Source organism: Harmonia axyridis, chromosome 7 (genome assembly GCF_914767665.1).
Source record: "Harmonia axyridis chromosome 7, icHarAxyr1.1, whole genome shotgun sequence".
Taxonomy (NCBI): domain Eukaryota; kingdom Metazoa; phylum Arthropoda; class Insecta; order Coleoptera; family Coccinellidae; genus Harmonia; species Harmonia axyridis.
Window position 1 is genome coordinate 30,626,288 of NC_059507.1, and position 26,778 is coordinate 30,653,065.

At 35.1% G+C, this 26,778-nt stretch overlaps 1 protein-coding gene across 3 annotated transcripts in view; it reads right to left on the bottom strand.

Annotated features, from left to right (window-relative positions):
- LOC123684874 (dachshund homolog 2) overlaps positions 1–26,778 on the bottom strand; it is a 283,084-nt gene that overhangs the window by 158,227 nt on the left and 98,079 nt on the right. For all 3 annotated transcript variants that reach the window (XM_045624369.1, XM_045624368.1, XM_045624367.1), the window contains exon 4: positions 23,257–23,316. In XM_045624369.1, coding sequence (XP_045480325.1) covers positions 23,257–23,316 — 60 coding nt within the window. The remainder of the gene's footprint in view (positions 1–23,256; positions 23,317–26,778) is intronic.

Sequence of the window (26,778 nt, forward strand, 5' to 3'; positions counted from 1 at the left end):
TGACTTCCGACAACACACGTCAATTGTCAATATAATATAATTTGAATATAGAGAAATTATTCGCAACATTGTTTGCAATTTCTGTTAATTCTGGTGGTGTTAAATCGATTTCGTCAGACATAATTTACGAACTTAATGCGTAATTATAAATTATTTCAAAATTCGAAACGTACGATTCAAATTCAAATTACGTAATCTGTCAATTTTCTTAACAGTCACACTAACTGCCAAGATATAATACAAATGTCACTAGGATGTATAATCTGAATTTTTCATTGAATTTCGACAATATCTAACAAAACTTGACTGAAATAGAGAAAATATCGTCTAATACTCGTTGCAGAAGGCAATTCCAACACTCATGCGTTTGAAAACTCGCTCCTTTGTCGCTCGTTTTCGAATTTCGCATTCGTGTTGAAATAGGAGCCCATTCTGCAACTTGTTTTAGAATATACTTTTACAACATCCATTCATAGTAAGCCTTAAGTTACTTTTTTAAAGCGTCAGTAGAGTAAGCCATTTACGTTACAAGAATTCAGAAAGATTTGTTGTAAGATGGTGTATAGGTTTACGGTATACACTCAAGATGTATTCACAAATGGAAGTTCTAGGTTCTGCATATTTTAAAATTATGGGTAATGAAATTACATAATTCTGTTCTTTTGACTATCAAGAAGCATTACCTTAATATCAAATTCAATGTTTCAGATTGCAGATAATGTAATCAGTTTTATTGCCTGATTATTAAATCCTCACCTCTATCTAAATTACCATCTTCACATTCATAAACTCGCGTAAAAACGTACGATAAGCCATAAAAATATAGGCGTTCGTCTGCTCCAGCAAATACAATGATCCACCCAGTATAATAACGGCAGGGGGAGAAAACGTTACATTGTTTCCAACTCAGATGATGAGCATTGTTTTATTTGACAGAGTAATAACGTTCAGAGCCTTATTTATTGCCTGATAATTTATTACCTGTATTTGTATTTTTCTGCCTGTAAATTTCTTTACCGATAGTTACGAGTCTATAATAGCAGTGTACGGAGAAAATGGGAGCTATCAAATATGAGTCTGCATTGATTGACGGCTATCCCTATACGAGTAGTTTGCACTTCGATTGATGCTGCGTATTTTTAGAATTGTCTCATGATGAACTTTATACAGGCTTTTACAGCCCAACTCTGCATGGTGAGAAGTGCTGTGAATTGCATGATCGTTCATAATCGGCTTAAAAATTGATTTCTAAGACAAGTTATTTTCGCGAGGTGGTGCAACGTAATATCGATGCCACCATAAGGTATTTGATGGAAAATATTTAATCATTTCATTTTCAAGACTAGGGATATTTCAAGTAGTTCTTCTAGATGACTTCTTTCAACAGTTTCTTAGAAATATAATCTGACGTCTTATTTCACATAAGCGTACAAATACTCCTGATATCAATATTTTTTCAAGATTCATATTGAATCCAGAACCGTATCCATAATATTGCAGACAGGTTGAAATCCTGGATTTCCATCTGAAAACCGGGAATTCTCTAGTCCAAACCGGTGAAGGAGTGAGCTTTTAATTGCAAATATTTTCAATAATGAAGACGCCGAAATTAAATCTGAGTTCCCGGATTGTCAGAAATTAAGAAACTCCAGTCGTATTTGCTGATTAAATTTTAATTACTTCTTCAGGCAATTAACAGTCAATCAGTTCGGCGGACGTGGATTCCGACTCAGTTGTTATTAAATAATAATTAGCAACGACCTACTGTAGTTATTTCGCCCTAGGGAAGTCGCTGATTTAATCATAACATCGATATAGAGACCGGGCTGCAACTTGACGCTGTCAGCGTATGTGTTTTCTGGCTACATCGAGATATCTTTAAGACTTAATTAATCAATCGAAGATTCAATAAAAAGTAGGATAGTGAATTGAAATTTCCAGAAAAGCTTCGATACCGAGTCAGAAATTTGAAAGGTCTAATAGAATAATACCATCCTTTTAAGGTTGCTGAGATTACTCTATGTTTCAATGGTGCTGCTTCTTACTCCTTTTAGTATCAAACTACACCTTATCAAATTGTATTTCAGAATATCAAAGTTCAATTTCAGAAAAGGAAACATGTATTTCAAATTAGGAAAGTATAATTCGAAAAAAAAATTCAGAATAGTCAATTTAATTTCAGAAAAACGAAATTGAAATTCAGAAAAACAAATATATAATTCAGAATAGTGAATTGAATTTCAGAAAGAGCAAATTATATTTCAGAAGAGGAAAATTGTATTTCAGAGGTTTTCAATTCAATTTCAGGTAATGTGATATTTTTTTTTAACAGTAGTGAATACAGGTATTACCTACATGGATATGGCTATTCATTATTCGTATTTCTGATTTCCAAATTAGCAAATTCCAATTTATATTTTCTGACATCAATTTTTCCTTTTCTGAATTAGATAATGCTTTTCTGAAAGACAAATTACTGTGTGAATATAAAGTTATTTTTCTGAATTTCAAACCTATTCTGAAAAATAACATCCAATTCTGAATACAATTTCAATTTTCTGAAAGTCTTTTCTCTATTTCAGTATCGTAAGGAGTTCATTACAGTACTAAAAACAAAGCTGTAATGAACTCGTTACAGCATTATTTTCGATTATATTTTTCGTTTTGTGAATGTCTACACTGAATTTCAACACACGTCAATTGTCAATATAATATGATTTGGATTTTTTCACTTAGGTAAATGATTTGCAACATTATTTGCATTTCTCTTGATTAAAGTTGTGTTAAATCGATTTCGTCAGACATAATTCTCGAATTTATCGCGTAATTATAAATTATTTCAAAATTCGAAACGTACGATTCAAATTCAAATTACGTAATCTGTCAATTTTCGTAACAGTGACACCAACTACCAAGATACAATACAAAAATCACTAGGATGTATTATCTGAAATTTCATTGAATTTCGACAATATTTCACAAAACTTGACTGAAATAAAGAAAATATACTCGTTGCAGAAAGCAATTCCAACTCATTCGTTCAAAAACTCGCTCCTTCGTTGCTCGTTTTTGAATTTCGCATTCGCGTTGGAATATTAATTTGAAAAACTTATATCGACCAATTCCCGGTCATTTTTTATCATAATATCATATTGTTTCAGTTCAAAAATTTTACACATTTGTTTTTTTTTCCTTAATAAAGTATATTGTTCTTCGAATATATCAATTACATAACAATTACAGTAGCAACCATTCATTATCATATCAATCAAAAAAAAAAAGTCAACACATTAAAAAACGTGAACTCAAGAAATTTTCGGGGAGGATTATCTTTTTCTGTTCGAATTCTTGTAAATATTTATAATTAAACAAAATAAATATTTTATACCTTCGGACATATGAATTTTCTACCGTAGATACCTTCACAAAGAACTACAGTTGAGAAATAATCGCAAACTAAATAACTACACACAGAGAAAAAGATCATCTTGCGAAATGAAGTTGTACCCAATTAATCACAACTGTTCCACCTAAAGAAAGTGACGACAGCAACTCAGTGACAGTCGCGCTGACAAGCAGCTTGCAGTGCACCAGGGGACCGCCAAAGAAGTTGTCACTGCATGATTAATGACCTCATTTCAATAATAACAAACTCTGATACACCGGCATAGCCACCTCCATTTCTCCAGAAGGAAGTCTTGCGAGTTTGTTTGTCGACAGACACAACACGTGGATCGCAGGCAATTTGCCATATTAATTAACTGAAATTCATCAAGGGGCGCTCTTAAAAAAATTGAAAACAGTTAACAGCCCTGAGACGTTGCGGAAAAATATTTCACGCCATCGGGATAATGTTACATATTGGAACATCAATCAGTGTCACTTATTCGATGAAAAATCGAGGTGTTTCCTGTTGAAGATGAATGGTTAATTGAAGCCTCTGATGCAACAGAAGAAAGAATATCTTTTACAAAAAAATGGCATAAAAATCTGAAAATAGTCATCAAAGAAATACCAACTTCATAGCTTCGACACCCTAATTTTTCTATGAATGGATACATCACATGAAGAAGATTAGTATAACCCCTAACCTAACATAACCTAACCTAACCTAACCTTACCATATTTCCTCAAAGAATATTAATATTTATCTGAAATTTGCCTTATTCATTCGCATTAGCTCAAGTCGAACCCAGTAAGGAATAGTAAAGAAAGAAATCTCGAGGTGTTTCCTGTTGAAGATGAATGGTTAATTGAAGCCTCTGATGCAACAGAAGAAAGAATATCTTTTACAAAAAAATGGCATAAAAATCTGAAAATAGTCATCAAAGAAACACCAACTTCATAGCTTCGACACCCTACTTTTTCTATAAATGGATCCATCACATGAAGAAGATTAGTATAACCTAACCTAACATAACCTAACCTTACCATATTTCCTCAAAGAATATTAATATTTTAATATTTATCTGAAATTTGCATTAGCTCAAGTCGAACCCAGTAAGGAATAGTAAAGAAAGAAATCTCGAATAAATATGTTTCTATTCAATTCAAAAAGTGTCTTGTCATGAATAGGGGCTGAATCCAAGCCCTAACTGCACTTCCCGGAGAAAATTCGATAATTGTAAATTATGAAAAGCCAATTTAGCGGAAATAGCTTGTACTGTTTACCTTTGGTCAATTCATTTCAAAATTATACAATATTTACTCTAAAACTGTAAATGAATGGTTGCTCCTCTAGTGTTGAGTACACATAAGTAGGGTTATGTTTTCGAGGATATGAGGAAGGTAGGAATTTGTTTGTTGAACGAAATTATTATTTACACAGACGTTACATGTCAGTTATTTGCAGTGCTGACCCGAGTTTTGTGGTTCTACATTTATAATATTGAGTCAACATTACACCCAGACGGTTTCTCTGCTTTTCCTTGTTTCTATAGTGAAAAACCCCGTCCGGTTTCCTTATTCTATTTGCTCATTCCAGTCCTTTTGTTAATTGGACAATTATTTGGCGGAATATCGTATGAATACTGACCCAAGAAGATTGTAATGTTAGAATATAGGTTGATATTGGCTTGTTAATTTTTTATTATGTATTTTCTTCGGCTCATAAAATGACTGAATTCTTGAAAAAACTTAATATCGAAACTGAATAATATTTGCTTAAAGAAAATCTTAAAATTATTCCATCCCATGTATCTAATAAGGAGAGAAAGAGGGTAGGAGTTTAGTTTTTTGAGGATTATTTTTATTCAATTCTTACAGAAGATATCGCTTTATTGTTTCGTCACAATGTTTGTAATTTTCGAGTCAGTGATGGTCAAGTCCAAGTAAGTAAGTACATTCGACCGTAAACACGATAACTCACGAATGAAATGAACTAGAAACTTGGAATATTTAAGCTAGGTTCGGATTTCGAATCGGCTTTGAGAACGAAAACTATTTCAACTAGACCCTCATCTCAAAGTTTTTGCAATGAATCTTTCATCTTTCAAAGTCATTCTATCATTTTTCAATATACACGTACCTTGCAAATAAGTTCATCTATAATGTTACATATAATTTCTTTAACTAAAATGTATATGAAATAAACTGAGATTAACTTAACTTGAAATAATATTGAGTATTTTGATTTAAATTTTCATGAAATTACTGGATCTCTCTACTTCAATATAATATAAAGAATTAGAAAAAATGCAAATAAAAATCCACAACAGCAGTTATAATACGTTCTGTAACTATGATCCTTCAAAATTTTGTATTCCTGGTTTTTTCCTTACTTTGAATTCGATGAAAATTCGAAATTATATATAATTGACAGTTTCAAACTGCGTTCAAAATTTTATTTTTATCGCGTAACCAGAACCATGAAAAAATTCAGGAAAATACTGAAAAAAATTACCCAATGTTTCCATAAGTACAAAATTAATGGGGTTGAGGTTTTGATTATTTGTATGAAACAACAATTTCAAGTTTTGCACAAAATTACAAGAATCGCTCAAAGGGTTCTGACTCCGAGTCTGTGTTTCATTTTTTTTCCAATTACTACGAAAATTCGGTATGAAAAATCTCAAGAGACTTATTAATCAATTTCAATAACCCTTCCAATAGTATATTCTCGAATTGTTAAGAAATTCGACTAAAACTCCACGCAGGATAACTCATACGCAACAACGTACGCCTTTATTCAATACAAATTCCACAACCAACCTCCCAAGGTAATACTCCAACAAATCAAGAACATAACGAGGCTGCTCCCCATCTGTTCCAATGGAAAACCCCCCTAATATAAGAACGCCGAAACCCAGTATATCATAGCGGCCAGAAAAGAAGATGAGGAAGGGCATAGTTTCAAATTTCATTTAAGATTTAATTTACGTGCGCGGATACGTGAATCAAACCCTCTGAATTGGGCCCTAAGTCGAAAAGACGCCTGGGTATAGCGCCGAGAATCCCAGAAATTTTGCGGTGATTAAAACGGATCTTTTGTTGAAATGGCCGGTCAGACAATGGCCGTTCTCTAAGTCCTGAGCCTTCTGTACTGCTTGAGTTCTTTATAGTCGAAATTTTTTATTACTGTTTAATCCAATTACAAGGCTAAATATCTACATTACTAAAGAAAGGGAAGAAACATCTCAGGGTAAATAATCTATTTCTTTGTATTAATCATTGAAATTACATTTATTGTATATCAATTATTCATTCTTTTAGGAATCCTTAACACGACAAGACGAAGAAAAAAATATATACGTATCGATCGAGATTTTGAGAGGCAAAAGCACAGCAAATTGACGTCCGTATATACCTACATTTTTCCACAAACTCCATTCACACGTTGAAACTAAGTGATTATTTTCAGAATGATTTCAGAGCAACTGATGGGTTTAGAACAACGCAGAAGTTTCTATTCTCTCAGAAAGTGAAAATAAAAACCAAGATTTTAAACTACTCGAAAATTTCGAAGGAATTATAACTGGCACACACATTCTACTGGAAGGAATTAGAAACCAGTGCATTTTGAGCGCTTCTTCATTCATGCTCCTTTGGAGACCACATTACTGTGTGCAAGAATATAAGACATATGCTGTATTAAAATTCAACATGCTTAACAAACGTTTAACATCGTTTGCGAAAAATATTTTAACGCTCAATTGAAATGTTGACGTTGTTCCGTTTTTGGTAGCAAAAAAAAATTAAAATAAAGTTCCCACCATGTTCAAAAAACGGATCTCCAGATTCAGCACGCTCAAACCACAGTCATCACTCACACAAAGGGGGATGATAACAACAAATGACGCCATGCAGAGAAAACGGGGAAAATATTCAAACAAGAAAGCTCTATCAGGTATGAAATTTTCAATTTCATAGAAAATGTGATTGATTGGTCGAATAAAGAGGAGTAGACAGGGACGCGACCCCTGTTTTTGGGGCAGATATACGTGTCTGTACGAGTTCCTTATATGTGTTGACGCAATCCCCTTTTGATAAATGTTCTTTCTCCGCGTAATCGAGTTGGATTCGAACCGAATACTACCGAGGAGATAAAATTGTTGGATGCTGCGTTCAGAAAACGATTTGTTTCTGGGCCTGACATCAACTTGGGAAACATCGATTGGGGGCAAAACCAAAAACACACCCCTTTCGATACAATGCCGCTGAATGAACTCCAGGCAAGTGAATCTTACAGCTACAGCTATACAGGACGTTCCTGAATTGATACCGAGTGATTCTGAGAGGTGATTTTTCGACGAAAGTTTTTTTACAATATTTTGCTCTCTTTTCTTTTGCCGTTAAGTTATAGCCTTCTCAAGTATGAAGAAAAAAGTACAGTGTATCAATTTGAAAACGTACCACCCTTGATATCTCAGCCTCTATGCAAAGTCAGAAACCTATAAGCGTGATATAAGCAACCTTTAAGCAACCCCTAAAATCTTAAATGGAAAGGGGGTTAAGTAAGACCTTGTTTTAAAGGTAATTTGATTACCTTTGGAAAATTTCAAGTTGCATTTCTCGGCATGTGTGAGCATTCTTACTTTCAATTCTTCTACATCTCAGGGCTGTGTTTTAAACACAACTTTAAATGTCCCCAGATGAAAAACGAAAAATGTCAATTCTGGGGAGCGTGGTGGGCGGTGGCCATATTCAATTTGTCCGCGTATACCAATTCATTTTTCTTGGAAAAAACGGTGCTATAGTAACTATTTTACTCTTTTTTTAAGTACAAACAAAAAAGGTCAAGTGGCACTTTTGAAAAGTTTATATGGAATCTATCGATTTCTTCGAAAATATTCCAAGTCCGAGAAGTGAAGAATTCGGTGTACAAACTTAGGATTATCAAAGCCACACCCTTAAGGGATCCGTAGAAAGGCTTTGCTAACGGTCGAATGGAAAACAGCCTGAATGCCCATAAAACTCGGCATTTCAGGGAAAAGAATTCAATTGAGTTCAGACCAGTCTACTAGAACCTACAACTACAACATATGTGCAACACTTGCACCGACAACGAGAAGAGTAAAGATTTTCACATATGTTCCCGAGACCGGCGAAAAGTACCTGTAACGACTCAAGTGTCCAGCGACCCTTAAAAAACGATTAGACCTAAATATCATCTTCTTCACACATTTTTAGTGGGTTGGAAATAAATTGAATAAGTGTTTTTATCCCGTTTTTTTTCCCAAATTTGTCCTTGGCCGTGAACTACTTTAGTCACAGTATAAGGACCACAACCCACAAGTTCATCGAAGTATCTTCAAAGCAAGGTGTCAGTTAACCCCCTAAGAGTTTAGGGGTTGCTGATTTTTTCAAAATTTTGCAGTTCGAAATATAAAATGTGGCACAATTTCAAATTGACACACTGTATAATATAAAATCCTCAATCGAAGGCCCAACTGTAACTTCAATCAGATCATGAAAATCGAAATATTCAAATATTGAACATCTGAAACACCATGACATTAGATCTTCAACAGATATACCATTGGGAAGAGAATAATAAATTCTCTAAAATTCGGCATATGCAAAATTGACAAAAGGGTCAACCCTCTTCGTTAATTCCTAAGCGAATTCCCAACTGGACTAATCATGTCGGTTGGCTTCTCCGGTTACCTACGATTGGGCACATCGCTAAATTAGCATCATATCTCTTCATTGAGCTTGAGAGAGCAGCAGAGAACGTCTCATTAATTTTTCCGATACGCTTTTATCCCTCGAAATTTGGACGATGTTCAAACCTTCTCCTAACCGAAAGAAATCGATATATGCGGAGGAAAAGAAGATAGACCATATCGTTTTTTCTTTGTGCAATCCTTTCTCTACGATTTTATACCTACGTTATAGTACTCTACGAAAATTTCATAAAAAATCTAGTGATTCCTTGAAAATGTCCACCATCCAGATGCTGACCTCAACCAACGCTGCTTAGTGTTCAAGGAAGGCATCATCTTGTCCTTCCAAAACTTCCCGAGCCTTAATATTCAAAAACGCGCCCGTGACAATTCTAATAATTCCCTCCCCTGCCATTTCGACATTTTATTGCCGTCATCCGGGCCCCTGTTGGAGGCCAACTGATGATTTTTAAAATATCTCGACGCGACCAAAAAATATGTTCAATAACTGAATTAAAACGCTTTTTCTTCAGAGTCGTGCATCTGCGACCCGAGCGGGAGAGAAAAGCGCTTTCCCCGTGACAAATGACTAACTTAGTTTTCGTTTGCAGTTCGTCGAGAGGATCTGTCAGGGCTTAGGGGAAGCGTTTTACGAGATTGCCATGACATTGGTATCGAATTGCTGCGAGAACATGTGCTTAAACAAATGATCTTCGTCGGATGGGTTTCTTTCATCGGAATCTGGGGAATGATGAGGTTAGATTGGAGGAAAATCGAACCATAAAGCAAACATTCTCAGAGTGTGATTCTCTTCTTCACGATAAAACACAAAGAAATCTTTCAGTCAGTTTTAACAACTCATAATACACCACGTCCAGCTGGTCCCACCAAATAGTGAGCATAACCTTGGAACCTTGAATATTCGGTTTGGTCGTTAACGTGGAAGCATGACCGGAATATCCCCATGATTTTCTGCGCTTGGAATTATCGTAATGAACCCAATTTTCTTCTCCAGTCACAATGCGATGCAGAAATCCCTTCCGTTTTTGCCTTGCAAGCAGCTGTTCACAAGCAAACAAACGCTGTTCAACATCTCTCAGCTTCAACTCGTTCGGGATCCAATTTCCTTGTTTCTGAACATTTCCATTACTTTCAGGCGTTTTGAAATGGCTTGTTGCAACACTCTCAATGATCCTGCCGCAATTCTTGTTGCGTCTGACACGAGTCTTGATCAAGTAATGTCTCCAATTCTGCATCTTCGAAAACCTTCTCTCTTCCATCGCCATTCTGATTTTGACGTCAAAATCAACGTTCTTGAAGTGTTGAAGCCCCTTTCGACACGTTCTTTCACTAATAGCGGCCTCACCATAGGTACTTGAGAGCATTCGACGAGCCCGAGCAGCAGATTTCTTCATATTGAAGCATAAATTAAAATCTCTAACAAATGACGAGAATTTGACTGGTAAGCTGACATGTTTAATGAAAAATAACTTTATGATGCTAGACACAAATCGACTAATATTTCGATGGCGTTATGTTTACAAATAACAAAATTGTACACCAATACATATCACTGTGAAATTTCACCTCCATAAAATTGTCAGAGTTTCCCAATTAACTGATACAATCTCGACATTTCAGTTATGAAATGCTGAAAATTTGAACAAATTTGATGATATGTTCGGGGAACAACCACCTAAAAATTTTCAGTAGATATCTATATTTTTCTCAACATAGTTTTGTATATCTCGTTGAAACGTATTTAATCAGAAGAATGTATTGTCAGCAGCATACGTCAAACGGCTTATACAACACCAGGGTGTGAAATATATAACCCAATCAAGATTACACAATAGAAAGTGATGAAAAATTAGAACTTCATGGCAGATTTATATCCTTGCCGTTCCTGTTAATAGGATTCGGTGGTTGTAATAGGACATGTCCCAAATTTTGTTCTATGAGGTCCTTACACGCAATTCTCCAAAACGCGTGTGTTCGGTAGTTCGATCTGCCACTCTCTAGAAGTTAGGGGATACGAATAAACTAAATAACGGTTACGAATAACTTGAATAACGTAAACGAATAACCTAAATAACGGTTACGAATAAACTAAATAACGGTTACGAAGACTAAATAGGTTTCAGAAACTATTATATTTAGAGCTTCATTGTGAAATCAATTTCGAATTCATAAGTTTGAATAAAGAAAAACTAAGATATCTGAATGCAAATTGCAAATGAGACTAGATCGGAAACAAAGAACGCTTTCGACTGTCTCTTTCCGTATTCACTCTTGCATAAAACACTGATGTATCCAAGAATTTCGTTGTTATTCACGCTCGTTATATTCCCGATGGAACCAATTTACTCGGAATGATTTATAGACAAGCTCGTGTGTAATTATTTTCATCACAAGACGCGATTATTTCGTATTCGATATTATTAATCGAACTTTGATACATGGCAATAAGAGAATTATTTCTCGATAACATCTTTTGTAAATGGAATTTTCAATGTTTGTTTCTGGGAAGGGAGAATGAGAAGTTTTCAGCTAGATTTATCATTATATTCGCTCGAAAAGTTATGTTGAACATTCATTGAAAGCGAATCAAGTAGGTTTTGAAAAATGTGACTGAAATATTAAATATAGTCTCTTTTAGACGAAAAGAATATCCTAAGAATCTCCAGAAAGTAGACTAGAAAACGGATTATAGTGAACACGTTACATAGAAGCATTTACCTCAAGTAGAAGTAGTCTAAGGTTTTATATGTTCCTAAAAAATATTTTTGTACTTTGATGAAGTATTTCTTTATCAGCAAATTTCACAATGTGGTTCATTATTGGCTTGTAGAATATTGAAAATCTTGAAAAAAAAACATATAGCTGAGTAAAAAACGATTGGTTCGCGGTAAAGTTGAACCCAAGTCGTCCCCGTGAAAAGTTTGTTTGATAGCAACTGACCATTTGTCTTCGTGGTTAAGTAAAATAATAAATTCAAGAAGTAATAACAATGAAACTATAAGTGCTAGGACTTTGGAGTAAAATATTGTAGTCAAAATAATCGTAGCAATAAACGTTTAAAATTTCACGATTATATGTTGTTAAATTTTCGGCTAATGTTTTTTATTTTTGTTTGTATGATTATTTGTTTTAAAATTCATGGATCGTTTTCTTGAGCTAGGAGGATCGATACGGAATCAGAATTGATTGAAAATGATAAACCAAAAACTGATACATATTGAGATCGCAGTGTTTATTCAACTACAAATTTTCATATTGTATAGAAGTGCTCCCAGAAATGAATTTGGTACTTTCTTTGGTGGAACTTTAACGTATTTTTCTATAAAACTAGAGTTTTTAAAATGATCGCATACTACTTTCATGTCTTATATGTTACATTGGATTGAGTATTCCAATAAGGATTGTATTACAATTTACAATTATCCACAAATTCTATTCCTTCTTGCATGTGTTCAACGCCGTTTCGACAACGACGGTGTCATCTTCAGAAACGAAAAGTTACTAAAACGGTTCTTTCTTGACAAAATCTAGATTTCAAAGTTAAAAGTCCATACCGGAAAACTCTAAATTTCCCTCATAACCGAGAATAAAGGACGAAAAAGGGATCCCGCACATCTTTTCCTGATGCGAATCGAAGTTACGCGACTTCATTTTTATTCATCACAAACCATTCAAACAAAATAATGTTCCCATTAAAACAAATGCGAATCTTCCAACGCTTCTCGACAAATTGCATTCCGGAAAATGTATTCCGAAGTACTAAAACCCAATTTAAAATCTTCGTTGTCAAAAACTAATCGCACACCTCTAAAATAAAAGCTGAGCAGGCTCTGTCTCTCTCTCTTTCTGTCGCATCAGCCGAAATCAGATTGCCGTTCACGTTTCCTTTATTAACTTTCGCGAATGTTATTTTTTATTCAAATCAACCCCCGTCTCCACCCGCCACCCCTGTAGGCTTGGCGACACTTCGTATTCCCGACGTCCCGATAGCTTCCAGGATCATTTGTCATCTACGGCTTATGACTTCTTGCTTTTTAATGTCGCCGACATCTTAAAATGCTACATCATCCAGCCTCCGCATGATGGGGGAGAAATCGCCGGTTCTGGGGTGAAACAATCGTAATTGATGGTTGAGAACATGATGGCACTCATTAGGAAGTGAGAAAATCAAAGTTGGAAGAAGAAATATACACTAACCGGTGTTTTTCAGCTGCTTGAGAAGTTTCGATGGTTGTTTTCTATGGTTTGACAGTTGACAGTTTCGAACTGTGTTGACATTTCGGTTCAGTAAGGTTTGACACTTCATCATGAATCTTTTAAATCCTGAACAACGGTTTCAAATCGTGGAAATTTACTCTGAAAAAGTAAATGTGCCTAGTTGTTGATTGTTTTCGTTCTGATTTTACTCTTCTCGATTCCGAACCATCAACAAGACAAAGAAATGTGCCCCAAAAACTTCCAAATCGTGGAAATTTACTCTGAAAAAGTAAATGTGCCTAGTTGTTGATCGTTTTCGTTCTGATTTTACTCTTCTCGATTCCAAACCATCAACAAGACAAAGAAATGTGCCGCAAAAACTTGTGAGGGTTAGATTTCTTCTAGTCGGGCGATTCCTATGGTTTATTATCGGAACTAATAAGCCAAAAAATGAGCCCTAATTTGTCTGAAATAATTAGCTCAGACGATGACGGAGTGACAGGATATTAATTTGTGAGAGGTAAAATGTTGAAAGAATGCTATTTCTTGCACCTCATTTGATATATTCCTGTTTCATCGACCGACTAATGACTTAAACATGTCACTTTTTAAGGTTGGTGATCCTTTTCATCTCTTTTCCTATCTATCTTTTCTCGAATCATCACGGAACCTGTTCTTCAATCAGATAAATAATCAACGAGGAGAAGGATCTCTAAGATTAATAGGAGGAAAGATGTTCATTTCGATTCTGATGGGGTAGTATTGAATATTCTTCACGATACATATTTAAACCTTAAATATTTACTTATATGTTTTCTTTTTAGTTAATGATTTCCATGTTATTCTCATTGCAGTTATGTTGAAATAAGTTAAGACCTCATTTTCTTAAATAGTTATTTATAATACAAGTGCAGAAGGCATTGATATTCTTCCACGAGTTCAAATTTCAAAAACGAGCCACGAAGTGGCGAGTTTTTGAATGAACGAGTGGTAGAATGAGCCTTCTGTACGAGTATTATACATTATTTTCTCTAATTCATTGCATTTTTATTGAAATTAATGAAATATTTCTATAAATATCATTTAGTGATTTTTGCAAAGAAAAATTTTGGTTGGCAGAACTGATTTCTTCAAGGCCAATTTATGAATTGACAGATAAAGCCGTGGCGGAAAGTTCGGAGTACCAACATATAATAATAAAATGTAACCATGAAAACTGTGCGTTTCTGATATATTCCCGCACGATTTTGTTCTACAAGATGTGGAAGAATTAGAGAAATACTTTTTGAATTGCATATCGACAGGAAGTGAAGCTTTGGCCAAAGCTAAATTGAAAATGAAAATAAAAGGAGCATTATAATGTGGATAAAATGAAATTAAAAATTTTCAGTATTCACATGAGAAAGTATGGCAAAAAACATCGTGATGCTCTACTTAACGGATAGCACCCCTATAAAACGTGTCGATTTCAATTATTTCTGAATTATTGTTACTCGCTGATATATGGGTATATGTAAATCTGCCAATTAGTTAATTATTGTTATTGACTATTCGCGTGCAACGCTCTTTTCAACAGTAACTTACCGCTTCTTAAATATTTATACCGTGAGTTGTACATACAACGGTGGCAAACCACAGGAGTCTGTCTGGATTTCGATATTTCGCGTGCTGGCGGTACAACAAATCAGGATATTCTCTTATTCGTTCAACGAACAAGGTCCTTCATTTTATATTTACGAACGTGATGAACACAGATCATAACGACTCGTTAATCATCCAAGTGAATAATGACCATAATATGCCCGTAGTCCTCAATACTTTGTCCAGTCTTAATTTTTATTTAGAGTTATCATATTTCTAATTCACCCAAATATGGGTAAAAAACACTCAATAATAATAATAATGAACTTTATTTAGCACTCGGCTATTGAAAACAATACAAATGTAATCCACTAACTTAATTAAATTCTTCATAAATATAACTCATTAAACATTTTTTGAATTCTCTATAATTATTACAATATTTGATCTTTTCAGGTAGTTCATTGAAGATAACTAATCCCCTGCTAAATGTGAATTTATTCATTAATGTAGTATTAACTTTTTCTATGTAAAAATCATCTCGACGTCGTGTTTTATAATTATGTATCTCCTTAGCAAATTTTAGGTTTTCCCTCAAATATTCAGGTAACATTTTATTCCTTGCTTTGAATATTAAATCTAATGTTCTATAAATAATCCTTTGATTGACACTCATCAATTTCAAACAATTTAACATATTTCTCATGGGAGTTCTTTCATTACATTTCAAAATAATTCTCATACCTCTATTTTGTACTTTTTGTGACTTATCTATGCTACCTTTATTTAAATTAAACATAACTGACGAGCAATAATCCACATGAGGGAGTACCAATGATCTAAACAACATCAGTGACGTATTCATACCAATTTTACCCCTTATTCTAGATATGAAACCAACCTTTTTGGACATTTTATTTGCGATATAATCCACGTGAAACTGAAACTTTAAATTCTCGTCTAGAATCAATCCCAAGTATTTCATTTTAGTAACCTTCTCTATTTCATCTTTATCAATATTAATTCTGAAATTACTTATGTCGGTAATACGTGTCCTATATTCACTACCCATTAACACTTCACTTAATAAGTCCCAAGCCTGCCGCACAGATGGCAGTTCAGTGCCATACCACTTTTTTCTAGTAAGTGCAAAGCTTCAAAATATGCCTTTCAAAATTATAGAACATAGTGTAAAGTCTGGATAAAGCTCAGAGTAATAAACATATCAGTGATACGATATTTCACTCAATTCGCGAGTTTGTCCACAAAGGACGCACTTCTCATGTCCCATAGTGAATCAAAGATTCATATTAACCCAAAATATATTGAAGTAAATAACTCAATATATGAGAAATTCAGAAAACAAACTTCAAGCGAGCCAACAGACGTGAAACAATCGATGACACTAGGAGAGCCTCTCAAAGAAGTCACGAGCCGTCACTGCAGTGTTGCTTGCTGAAGCAAGTAGATGTAGAATTCTAACTCTATATACAACAGTGGTGGACAAAACATCATGTGAATTATTGCTAAGATTCTCCATTTCTGATTCAAGTTTAATACACAAGCGTCCAAATATCAGTGGGAGAAGTCCTATTCCAGCTTGGAGGCATCGAAGTCATTAGAACAAGCAACGTTTTCATTATTCAATTACGAATCTCCCCCGTATAATGCGCAGGAAGTCCCAGGAACAATACCGTGAAATGGTTCTTTCGCTAATTATCTCTAGCAGGTATATTTCTGGGATGAGATTTCAATGTATCCCTCAGGAGATCTTCACAAACTTGACGACGTACCCCAATCTTCCCCTGCAAGGACCATCTCTCGGATTTAAGAGGAGCATTTCCATAGGCAACAGTTAACCAGGATTCTGTTAACTGGATGTAGCATTTCGCTGGGATGCAATTATAATATTAGATTAGCGCAGGAAGATAAGATCTGAACTGCTCTCTCAGACTGCGTATGGAGCTGCTAAGTGAATTCTCCAGACTCCAAACTTGATCAAGATATAGACAGTAATATTGTTTAATGCAATGGCTGCGATTCTGCTGCCTACATTTGCGATCTGGACTTTGATAATGTCTCGATAACGTGTCGTATTACAGTTTAATGAGAACCCCAAGACGTACGAAAGGAGGTATTCCTCTTTGTTCGCTTCGATTGGGATAATTGCCTCTTTTGAATGCGCGTTTCTGCACTGGAGCTAATGGGTTTGATGTGGAGTGTTGAGGTTCTGATTCGGCTTTGAACTGCCCCCCATTCCGATTCAGATACAGGCTGTTTCAACTCTTTCCAGAATCTATGCAATAGAGTGAAAATATTCGACAAATAAAGGCAAATTTGAGATTTTCACAATGCTCTTTTCATAGCTGTATTATCAAACGAAAATCAGAAATCAAAAAATGACTCTCCAATTCCACGAAAATTTCACTATGTACAAAATAGAACCTATTGATTCTGGCATTCGATTTTCACTACATTTTTTGGAATTTCAATGAATTACCTATACTAATTCAATAAGTATGAATCGTATTCATGTTTATTAAAATCTTCCCTGAAAATTTTTCCTTGAACCTTGAGCCAATACGTTTTATTTTTCTTTATAGCTTCATCGTGAGTTTTTGTATCACAGCCCTGGTATTTTTTGAAAATTTTATTGGTTTTTTTCTATATAAAGGTCGAGTTTACTTGCCAATCCAATATAAATATCAAAACTATGACAACATTGTGCGAAAACCTTCACTACCCGATTTATCTTTTAGATATATCTATTTTTTTTTGTCTAGAAATACAATTCCAACTGACAGAATATTAGAAACAATCAGAAGAAAAATAACGTTTCGAAGCTGTAGTAAATGTATAATGAATTTAATAACAAAATTAACATAAAGCAAGACAGACGTTTCGAAATTTTGTGTTTTTAATACAATTTTTCCTCATCACTGTCTCGTAGTTCAAAAAACTTACTGAAGTCACCAACTTGACTTGTATATTCACTACTTTCATTTGAGAACACCGTAGGCTAACTGAGAGATGAGCCTCTCTAGTAAATTTCACAGAAGAAGCGGTCTCAACTCAATTAGGTAAAGATATAGATCTTCTTTCTTACTCTTTTGCGAAATGAGTATGCAAATCCTCAATTTACAATTGAAATAAGAATTCAAGATTGTATTTATTTTATCTTTTTGTTGATTGTGACTTATCAAAAAATGATCACTTCAAAAAGATATATCAGAGTAAAGGTTTCGGAACAAAGTTGTTATAATTTTGAAAATTATATATTTTTTTTTTGCTTTTTTCCACGACTTGTAACAAGCACTTGTTTCATTGAAGTTAACATTAAAGTTGCGCTCAAGTCGTCCACTTCGATCAATTTTCAAATTTCGTAAATATTTTTACATTTGTCAATCAATGCAAAGCATACATCATTGACCAACGTGCAACGGGCAAATTTAGATGCAGATGACTCACGCCAAAAACCATGTTGAAACAGTCTAGAGCTTGATTCTGGATATGATTCACATATTCAGCTCAAGACCTATCCGGTTTGCTGTCGTAAAAGCAACAATGGTGGGTCATCAGATAGAAAGAAATAAGCATAACACGTAGATAAAATAACAAGATTAAGACATTTTCTTTCATTTTCAAAACAATATGCAATAATACATCTCAGAACATCTTTTGGGCGATTTTTAATTGTCTCTTTCCTTGATGAAGTTTTAAAATGAACGAAACATCCATTATTCTTCATCGTCGACGTAAACTGGAGCAGCCAGGGCGACAATGGATCAAGACCAGAAGAAACAACGGCCTTATTGAAATTTCCGCAACTGTTACCCTTAATAATGAACCTTACATCCGTTAATCTTACAGTTATCACTGATATTTATAAGGCAATATTAATATTCATAAACGCCGAAACGAACGAAGAAGTTTCGGCCCGACTGTGACAGGCCTAATTGCCAAAGTCCCTGTTTTGACGGGGATTAATTAATTTTCGGCCCTTAATTCGAATTTAAATCGGCCAGTGTTTTGTTTGATTCCGCTCTGTTAATTGTGTGGACAGCTTTGTGCGGAGCCAGAGTCGGATGGATTTCGACCGAAGGAGAAAATTTGCATGCAGTCATTTATAACGCCGAATTTCAAATTCAATTAGGATATTCGGCCAACGTCGAGCCTTCATTTCGCAGGGCAATATCGCAATCTCTCAAATCATTCTGTATAAGCTATTTTACACAATTTTCAATGATGTTAAGCGCATAAAAAGTGGATACTCCCAATTCGTATAAATAGTTATTCAACAAACGGAAATTAAAAAAACTGAATTCGGAGAGACCGCCAAAATACAATTCAATGGAACGTGACGTCATCGATGACGTCACGTAAAAGTATAAACAATCAGTTGCCATATAGGTATCCAAAGGTTTTTGTGGTTTATTCAGCCGTTGATATATTTCTTCATTAATAAAATTGTTCTTCCCTCCTGCCTCGATAACAATCAAGTTATACAAATTGCAAAAAGCTATTTGCATTTAGTATGTGATTTTGTTTTATCGCCAGAAGTTTCTTTTGTTTGTTTGTTCATAATTAATGATAAGAATGAATTCTTGCAAACAAATTTTCCAAAAATTTATTTTATAGAATCAATGTAAGAATTCAATTAGTATATTCGGTCAACGTCGAGCCTTCATTTCGCAGGGCAATATCGCAATCTCTCAAATCATTCTGTATAAGCTATTTTACACATTTTTCAATGATGTTAAGCGCATAAAAAGTGGATACTCCCAATTCGTATGAATAGTTATTCAACAAACGGAAATTAAAAAAACTGAATTCGGAGAGACCGCCAAAATACAATTCAATGGAACGTGACGTCATCGATGACGTCACGTAAAAGTATAAACAATCAATTGCCATATATGTATCCGAAGGTTTTTTTGGTTTATTTAGCCGTTGATATGTTTCTTCATTGATAAAATGTTCTTCCCTCCTGCCTCGATAACAATCAAGTTATACAAATTGCAAAAAGCTAATTGCATTTAGTATGTGATTTTGTTTTATCGCTAGAGGTTCCTTTTGTTTGTTTGTTATTAATTAATGATAAGAATGTTTTCTTGCAAACAAATTTTCCAAAAATTTATTTTATAGAAATAATGTAAGAATTCAATTAGGATATTTGGTGAACGTCGAGACTTCCTTTTGCCAGGCAATATCGCAATCTCTCAAATCATTCTGTATAAGCTATTTGACACATTTTTCCAATCCTCTGAAATTTTGATGATGTTAAGCTCATTGAAATTGGATACTCTGAATTCGCATAAATAGTTCTTCAATTGAAAAAAAACTGAATTCGGAGAGACCACCAAAACATAATTCAATGGAACGTGACGTCATCAATGACGTCACGTAGAAGTATAAACAGTCAATTGCCTTATAGGCATTCAAAAGTTCTTCGTGATTAATTGAAGCGTTTTTTTTCGTGAACATTATTTTGATATGAATGATGAACTTAGTTTTATTTATCTAATAGTATTTTATTGTGAAAATATAACAACAGAATAGAAGCTCATCTTGAATTATTGCAACCAAATTATCCAAAAATTGATTTTATACAATAAATGTAAGAAGAGAAAACGAAACTTACCACCTTGCAATAAAAACTTTTGACAAGTTAAAACATCAGCAATCTCTATTTTTAATCGAATATTATTGATTCCATACAAGTCAAGAAACCCATTAAGCTCAAAAAAAATTAGAACTATAATTCAGGTTTTTACTGAAACTTATACATACGGAAGAAACGAAACCATAAAACCCATCAGTCCTGATTCATAGAGTCCATATTTCATGACGCTATCAGATCGCATCGCGTCCACAGAAGATGCGCTAATTGACACAGAATTATAATAATTATTTTTACTATAAGGGTATTATTTATTAGTGGGCGTGGGTCGCTTGATTAAGTCTTGAAACATCTAACCAGACTAACTAACGTGAGTATTATTTATCGATTCGCAATCATGAACACATCGGGACCTTAACGATCAAATATTTTGCTGAATGTGAGGAGTATGAATCGCCTACTTGTGAAACAATGAAACCTGAAGGTTCGAATGATGAATTGCTGGCTTGCATGGAAACTGGTTGAGCAGGCGCCTGGAACGTCATGTGACCGATTACATTATGCATTGAGTTATTTTGAGGTTTCTGTCGATTGTAATTGCTATGAAAAGAGGCATCGAATTACTCTTTCCGCAAACGACGAAAAAATGTTGACCTTAACGTCAACTCATAACGTTAAAGTTAGATTTGAAGGGAGTCATTTTTTGTCAGGGTCGGAAAAAACATAATTTTTTGGTACACCCACGACCAGACAAAATGTACAAGAAGTCCGAGAGAAAATTGTTTGCCTATTATATTTCCATTTGACTAGCTTTTTTTTGTTAGATCAACGTCGGCTCAATGTCATGAATCAAAATCATTTATGAAGAATTTTTCCTCAAGGTTCTTCATTTGCTTCTTGAAATAAAATAGTAGCTTTATATATTTGCTCAAGTCTAATACATGTTGAATCTTCTGTAACGATTTCATAGTATCAAATCGTACAAGTACAAGCTCTAAGCTTCTGAGGAAATCAACAAACCCATACACTTGCCCGAAAAGGAGCTCAAACTCCTTTCATTGGTCCAGAACTATTTTGTAGACTAAGACGACCAATGGCAAGAACAGCTCTGATAGATGGTCAATAGATCATAAAGTTGCAGTGCTATGAAACCTCCTCAAATCTAGAAAATCTACAAGCTTCTGGGAAGTCTCCAAGAGGCCTAGGAGAGTTGGCATAGGACACAAAACATAAACATAGGTAATGGTATATTGAAGCTGTTGAATTTCTCATTTTTAATTGATTGCGAATCAACAAAAACTAGATAGAATCATTTTTTCAGAATAATTTTTCTCATTGAACAAAGAAGACACAGCCCTAGTTTTACACTCTCGATGTAATTCCTGAATCTATCATCTATAGGCTGCAATATTTTTGATAATATTTTCTTAATCTTATTGTTTGAGAACTGTTTGTGGAAAAAATAGCAAGTTACATTTGGAGAAATGTACCATTTGTGGCTAGTTTGAAATTGTCAATATTAAAAGTTACATCTCACTTATAACATCTCATAGTATCGAAAGTAATGCAGAATCTTGATGATCGTATCAGTTTCGCAATATTCCAAGGATCTGTCGCTTATTTACTTGAAGGACGTGCTAGATATAAAGGAGAATAGTTATTTATAATACAAGTGCAGAAGGCATTGATATTCTCTAGTAAAATGAGCCTTCTGTACGAGTATTATACATTATTTTCTCTAATTCATTGCATTTTCATTGAAATTAATGAAATATTTCCATAAATATATTTTAGTGATTTTTGCATTGAAAAATGTTGGTTGGCAGAACTGATTTCTTCAAGGCAAATTGATGAATTGACAGATAAAGCCGTGGCGGAAAGTTCGGAGTACCAACATAGAATAATAAAATATAACCATGAAAACTGTGCGTTTCTGATATATTCTCGCACGATTTTGTTCTACAAGATGTGGAAGAATGAACGGAATAACCACAGAATTAGAGAAAAAACCATACAGATGCAACTTCATAAGAAGAACTGTCATTAACAATCATAAAAAATCACGTCGATCAACTTGTTAACCTCAATCAAGTTTACAGTTTCATAGAGTCTACGCGATCGTAAAGCTCGAGCACCGCCTTTCTAGACGAACCATAGAACATGAAAAAAAAAAACGGCATGCAAATGAGTCGACCTTCCCCAGGTCGTGAACCCGGGCTTAGAGATGCAAACGCACGTTCAGCCAAGTCCTCATACACGGCAATTGTCTCCCGCACCAGACCAGAGAATCTCCAATTATTCAGGATACCGTGTAGCGCCACCACTCACAAATCATTGAAACGTCAAGCGCTAAGCCCGGCATCAAGTGATCTGCGACCCCGAAAAGCCGACTAATCGTTTGACAGCTGACAAATGCCGATACGGCTACGCGTCCGGCGAATTTTCGTCCGTTTAAATTGGACGCCCTGTTTAATTGGCAATATACCGATGAATCAAATTAACAGATTTATTTGCACACCGACTGAGTGGTCGAGTACTCCATTTTGCCGTTTGATGGTTTTGTCAGTGAATGATTTAAAATGGAGGGCTCTCTTGTTTGTCGGGATTTTTGATTAATTGTTTGCCGTTCAATCGGCGGATGTGTTTGGGGCTAGATCAGCGCTTTTTCGGGGGTGCGGCAGATGGCAATTTACATTTTGGTGAAAATATAGGAATGTTCCAGAAAAAACTTACCTTTCCAAATGTTTGACGATGTCTTCGTATGCTGCTCTACAATTTTCCCATACTCCAGCCCTGAAAATAAATATTGTATTATAATAAGCAATAAAGATTGATGAAATATCAAAAAATCAGCAATGAGGCGATTGCGCCCTTGGAGGCTACAATCGCCTGTATGAATATAAGTCTATATGATTTGTTTTGATATCGTTATTGTCATTTAGTTTGTTAAGATGAAGGGTTCCGATCTCAGAGTAATAAACATAGATACAAGGAGCATATGTCATTTTCAGTAAGCAAATTTTGTCCCCAACATGAACTATCAAATTCGACATCAAGCGCGCGGAAATGAAAATATACCAGTGATACGATATTTCACTCAATTCGCGAGTTTCTTCACAAAGAACGCACTTCTTATGTCCCATAGTGAATTAACATTTCACATTAACTTAAAATATATTGAAATAAATACCTTAATATGGCAGAAATTCAGAAAACAAACTTCAAACGCGCCAAACGACGTGAAACAACCGATGACACAAGGAGAGCAAAAGTTACCCAACCTTGGATTTCAGCAGGTAGATACAGAAAAAAATAGATATTCTGCTTATTATAAATTCGACAATTAGGAAAAATATCGGATTCCAAATATTCAAATTTGCATATTTAATCGGGAATCACTTAAATATATTTCATTCAATATAATATACAGGGTGGCCATTTGAAAACGAAACAGACGAGATTACAGACGAAATAAAGTTTTTCGATAGAAATGCTCGGACAGGTCGATTTCTGTTTCGAGGGGGACAACTTAAGATGTAGGTTACGGACGCATAGCGCTTCAACCCTTGCTGCTACAACCCCCACCCCAATTTTTGAATAGGGAAGATGGGGTGAGTGATACCTCAATTTAAAGGTATTTTTATACTGATTTCAGCAAAAATGGTTTTTTCATTTTATGCATTAGTTCTCGAAATATTCATGCGTTAGTTAGTTAGGAAGGAAGCCACAGTCATGGTTGTTTTGAAGCTCAAAATGTCGATTTTTCACAAAACACTACAAGTGCCATGAAAACACCACTTCATTTTCAAATACTTAGTTGAGAATATTTCGAGAACTAATGCATAAAATGAAAAAACAATTACTGTGCTGAAATCAGTATAAAAATACCTTTCAAATGAGGTATCACTCACCCCATCTTCCCTATTCAAAATTTGGGGGTGAGGGTTCTAGTAGCAAGGGTTGAAGCGCTATGCGTCCGTAACCTACATCTTAAGTTGTCCCCCTCGAAACAGAAATCGACCTGTCCGAGCATTTCTATCGAAAAACTTTATTTCGTCTGTAATCTCGTCTGTTTCGTTTTCAAATGGCCACCCTGTATATTCATAACGATATAGTAAAATTGTGGATTTTAAAATATATCACAATCCGACAACCTAACCTAACCATATTGAAGACATGTAAAAATTGCATTTACTTCCTCTATCTGTGTTTATTACCCTATGGTACGAAACAAGTTTCTCTCAGAAGCTAATATATGGCAGATATCATCTGATGCCACTGCAATATTCCAATATTCTTCTTGAATTATCTCAGATTCTATTGAGACGATGAACATAAAATACTGCATGAAGCTTGAAATTGTCATTCTTCATCAAAGTGCAAAGTTTCATCTTCGTCGAAAACCTTGTTCCAAAATTATCAGGAGAATGAAATTTCGAACGGATGCAGAACCCCTAATTGAACTTTGCCCAAAATCTGAACCTACCCCGAAAATTCCACATCTCTAGGTTTACATTTGGGGAGTTATCATGTTCACGGACGGAAAGTATTGAATTTGACCACGAGTATGTTATCAGTGAGTCAAACTTTATAGTTTGAAGCCGGTCCCATCAAAATTAAAAAAAAAAACAAAGATTGTAACGGAAGGATAAGAGACTCTGTTCAGGGAACGAGTGCTCAAAAATGAAAGATAAAATGAAGAACGCAACAAAGGGGGAACATTCTACACATGAATGCAAATTTTGGGTTACTAAAATGAACTCTTAACAAAAATTTCCTTAGCCCACCAAAAAGAACTAACCCTTTCGAGATTCATCCCTCGAATGACACAAATCCCCCCTACCCCTCCATAAGCAACAGCAACTACCCTACACGAGGGCGACAAGGACGAGCAACAATCGATACAATCAAGCCTATAACCATAGCACCTCATCCAACCACCTCCGTCTAATGGAAACCCGAGACCTCATAAAGCATACAATATAAATGGGCCAGTAAATTAATATTTGTATTCAATTTATTCATGTGTCGAACATTGAGACAAATGCGCGGCGAGCAACCTAGACGGTCTACCTGGAGGAATTAATCACGATGCTCCTTCTTGACGTGTACACGCATTCGTCCGACCAGATTTGCATTTTAATTACGCCCCAGCTTCGAAATGATAATGACGATTTGTACAACCGTGTAAACAAGTATATGTGAGAACGGATTGCAAGGGATAAGGATGAGGAATAGATAAGGACATCATCTAGGCCCTGGATGGATCAGCACGTTTGACAGATCTTCCTAAGTACGCAGGAGCTAGGTCTTGGCGATAAGGAGGAATATTAGAGTCAAGACGTTGTGAGAAGGCGAAGTAGGCACTGAAATGTTGATCTGCCTCTGAAAATATTTCGAGGATGATTGTATGTTGCCATTAGCGCAGCTTTGGGGCTGTTATATGCAATTCTGCTACTTTAAAAAAGTTCCGAAGCAATTAAATCATCTGGCCTCAAAATTTCCGATTGAGTAACAGATTTATCAAACATCAGTCTGTGTTTTCATCATTCACGTGTTTGAATTATAACGCCATCGAAATATTAGTCGATTTGTTTCTGCATCACCTCTGTAATTTTTTTTGATGTTTATAGTGAATAAACATTATTTTATATATCATAAAGTTATTCCCGATTAAACATGTCAGCTAACGAGCCAAATTCTCGTCATTTGCGGGAGATTTTAGTTTTTTGTTCTAATATGAACAAATATGTGGCTGAGGCTCATCGAATGCTCTCAAATACCTATGGAGAGGCTACTATTAGTGAAAGACCGTGCCAGAAGTGGTTTCAACGCTTCAAGAATGGTGATTTTGACGTAGAAGACCAGCATGGCGATGGAAGAGAGAAAGTTTTCGAAGATGTTGAATTGGAGTCATAACTTGATCAAATCTCGTGTCAAATGCAACAAGAATTGGCAGGATCATTGGGAGTGACCCAACAGCCATTTCAAAACGCCTGAAAGTCATGGGAATGACTCAGAAACAAGCAAATTGGGTGCCGTACGAGTTGAAGCCGAGAGATGTTGAACGACGTTTGTTTGCTTGTGAAGAGCTACTTGCAAGACAAAGACGGAAGATATTTCTGCATGGCATTGTGACTGAAGACAAAAATGGGGTTCATTACGATAATCCCAAGCGCAGAAAATCATGAGGATATCCCGGACATCTTCCACGTTGGCGGTCAAACCGAATAATCACGGTTTCAAGGTCATGCT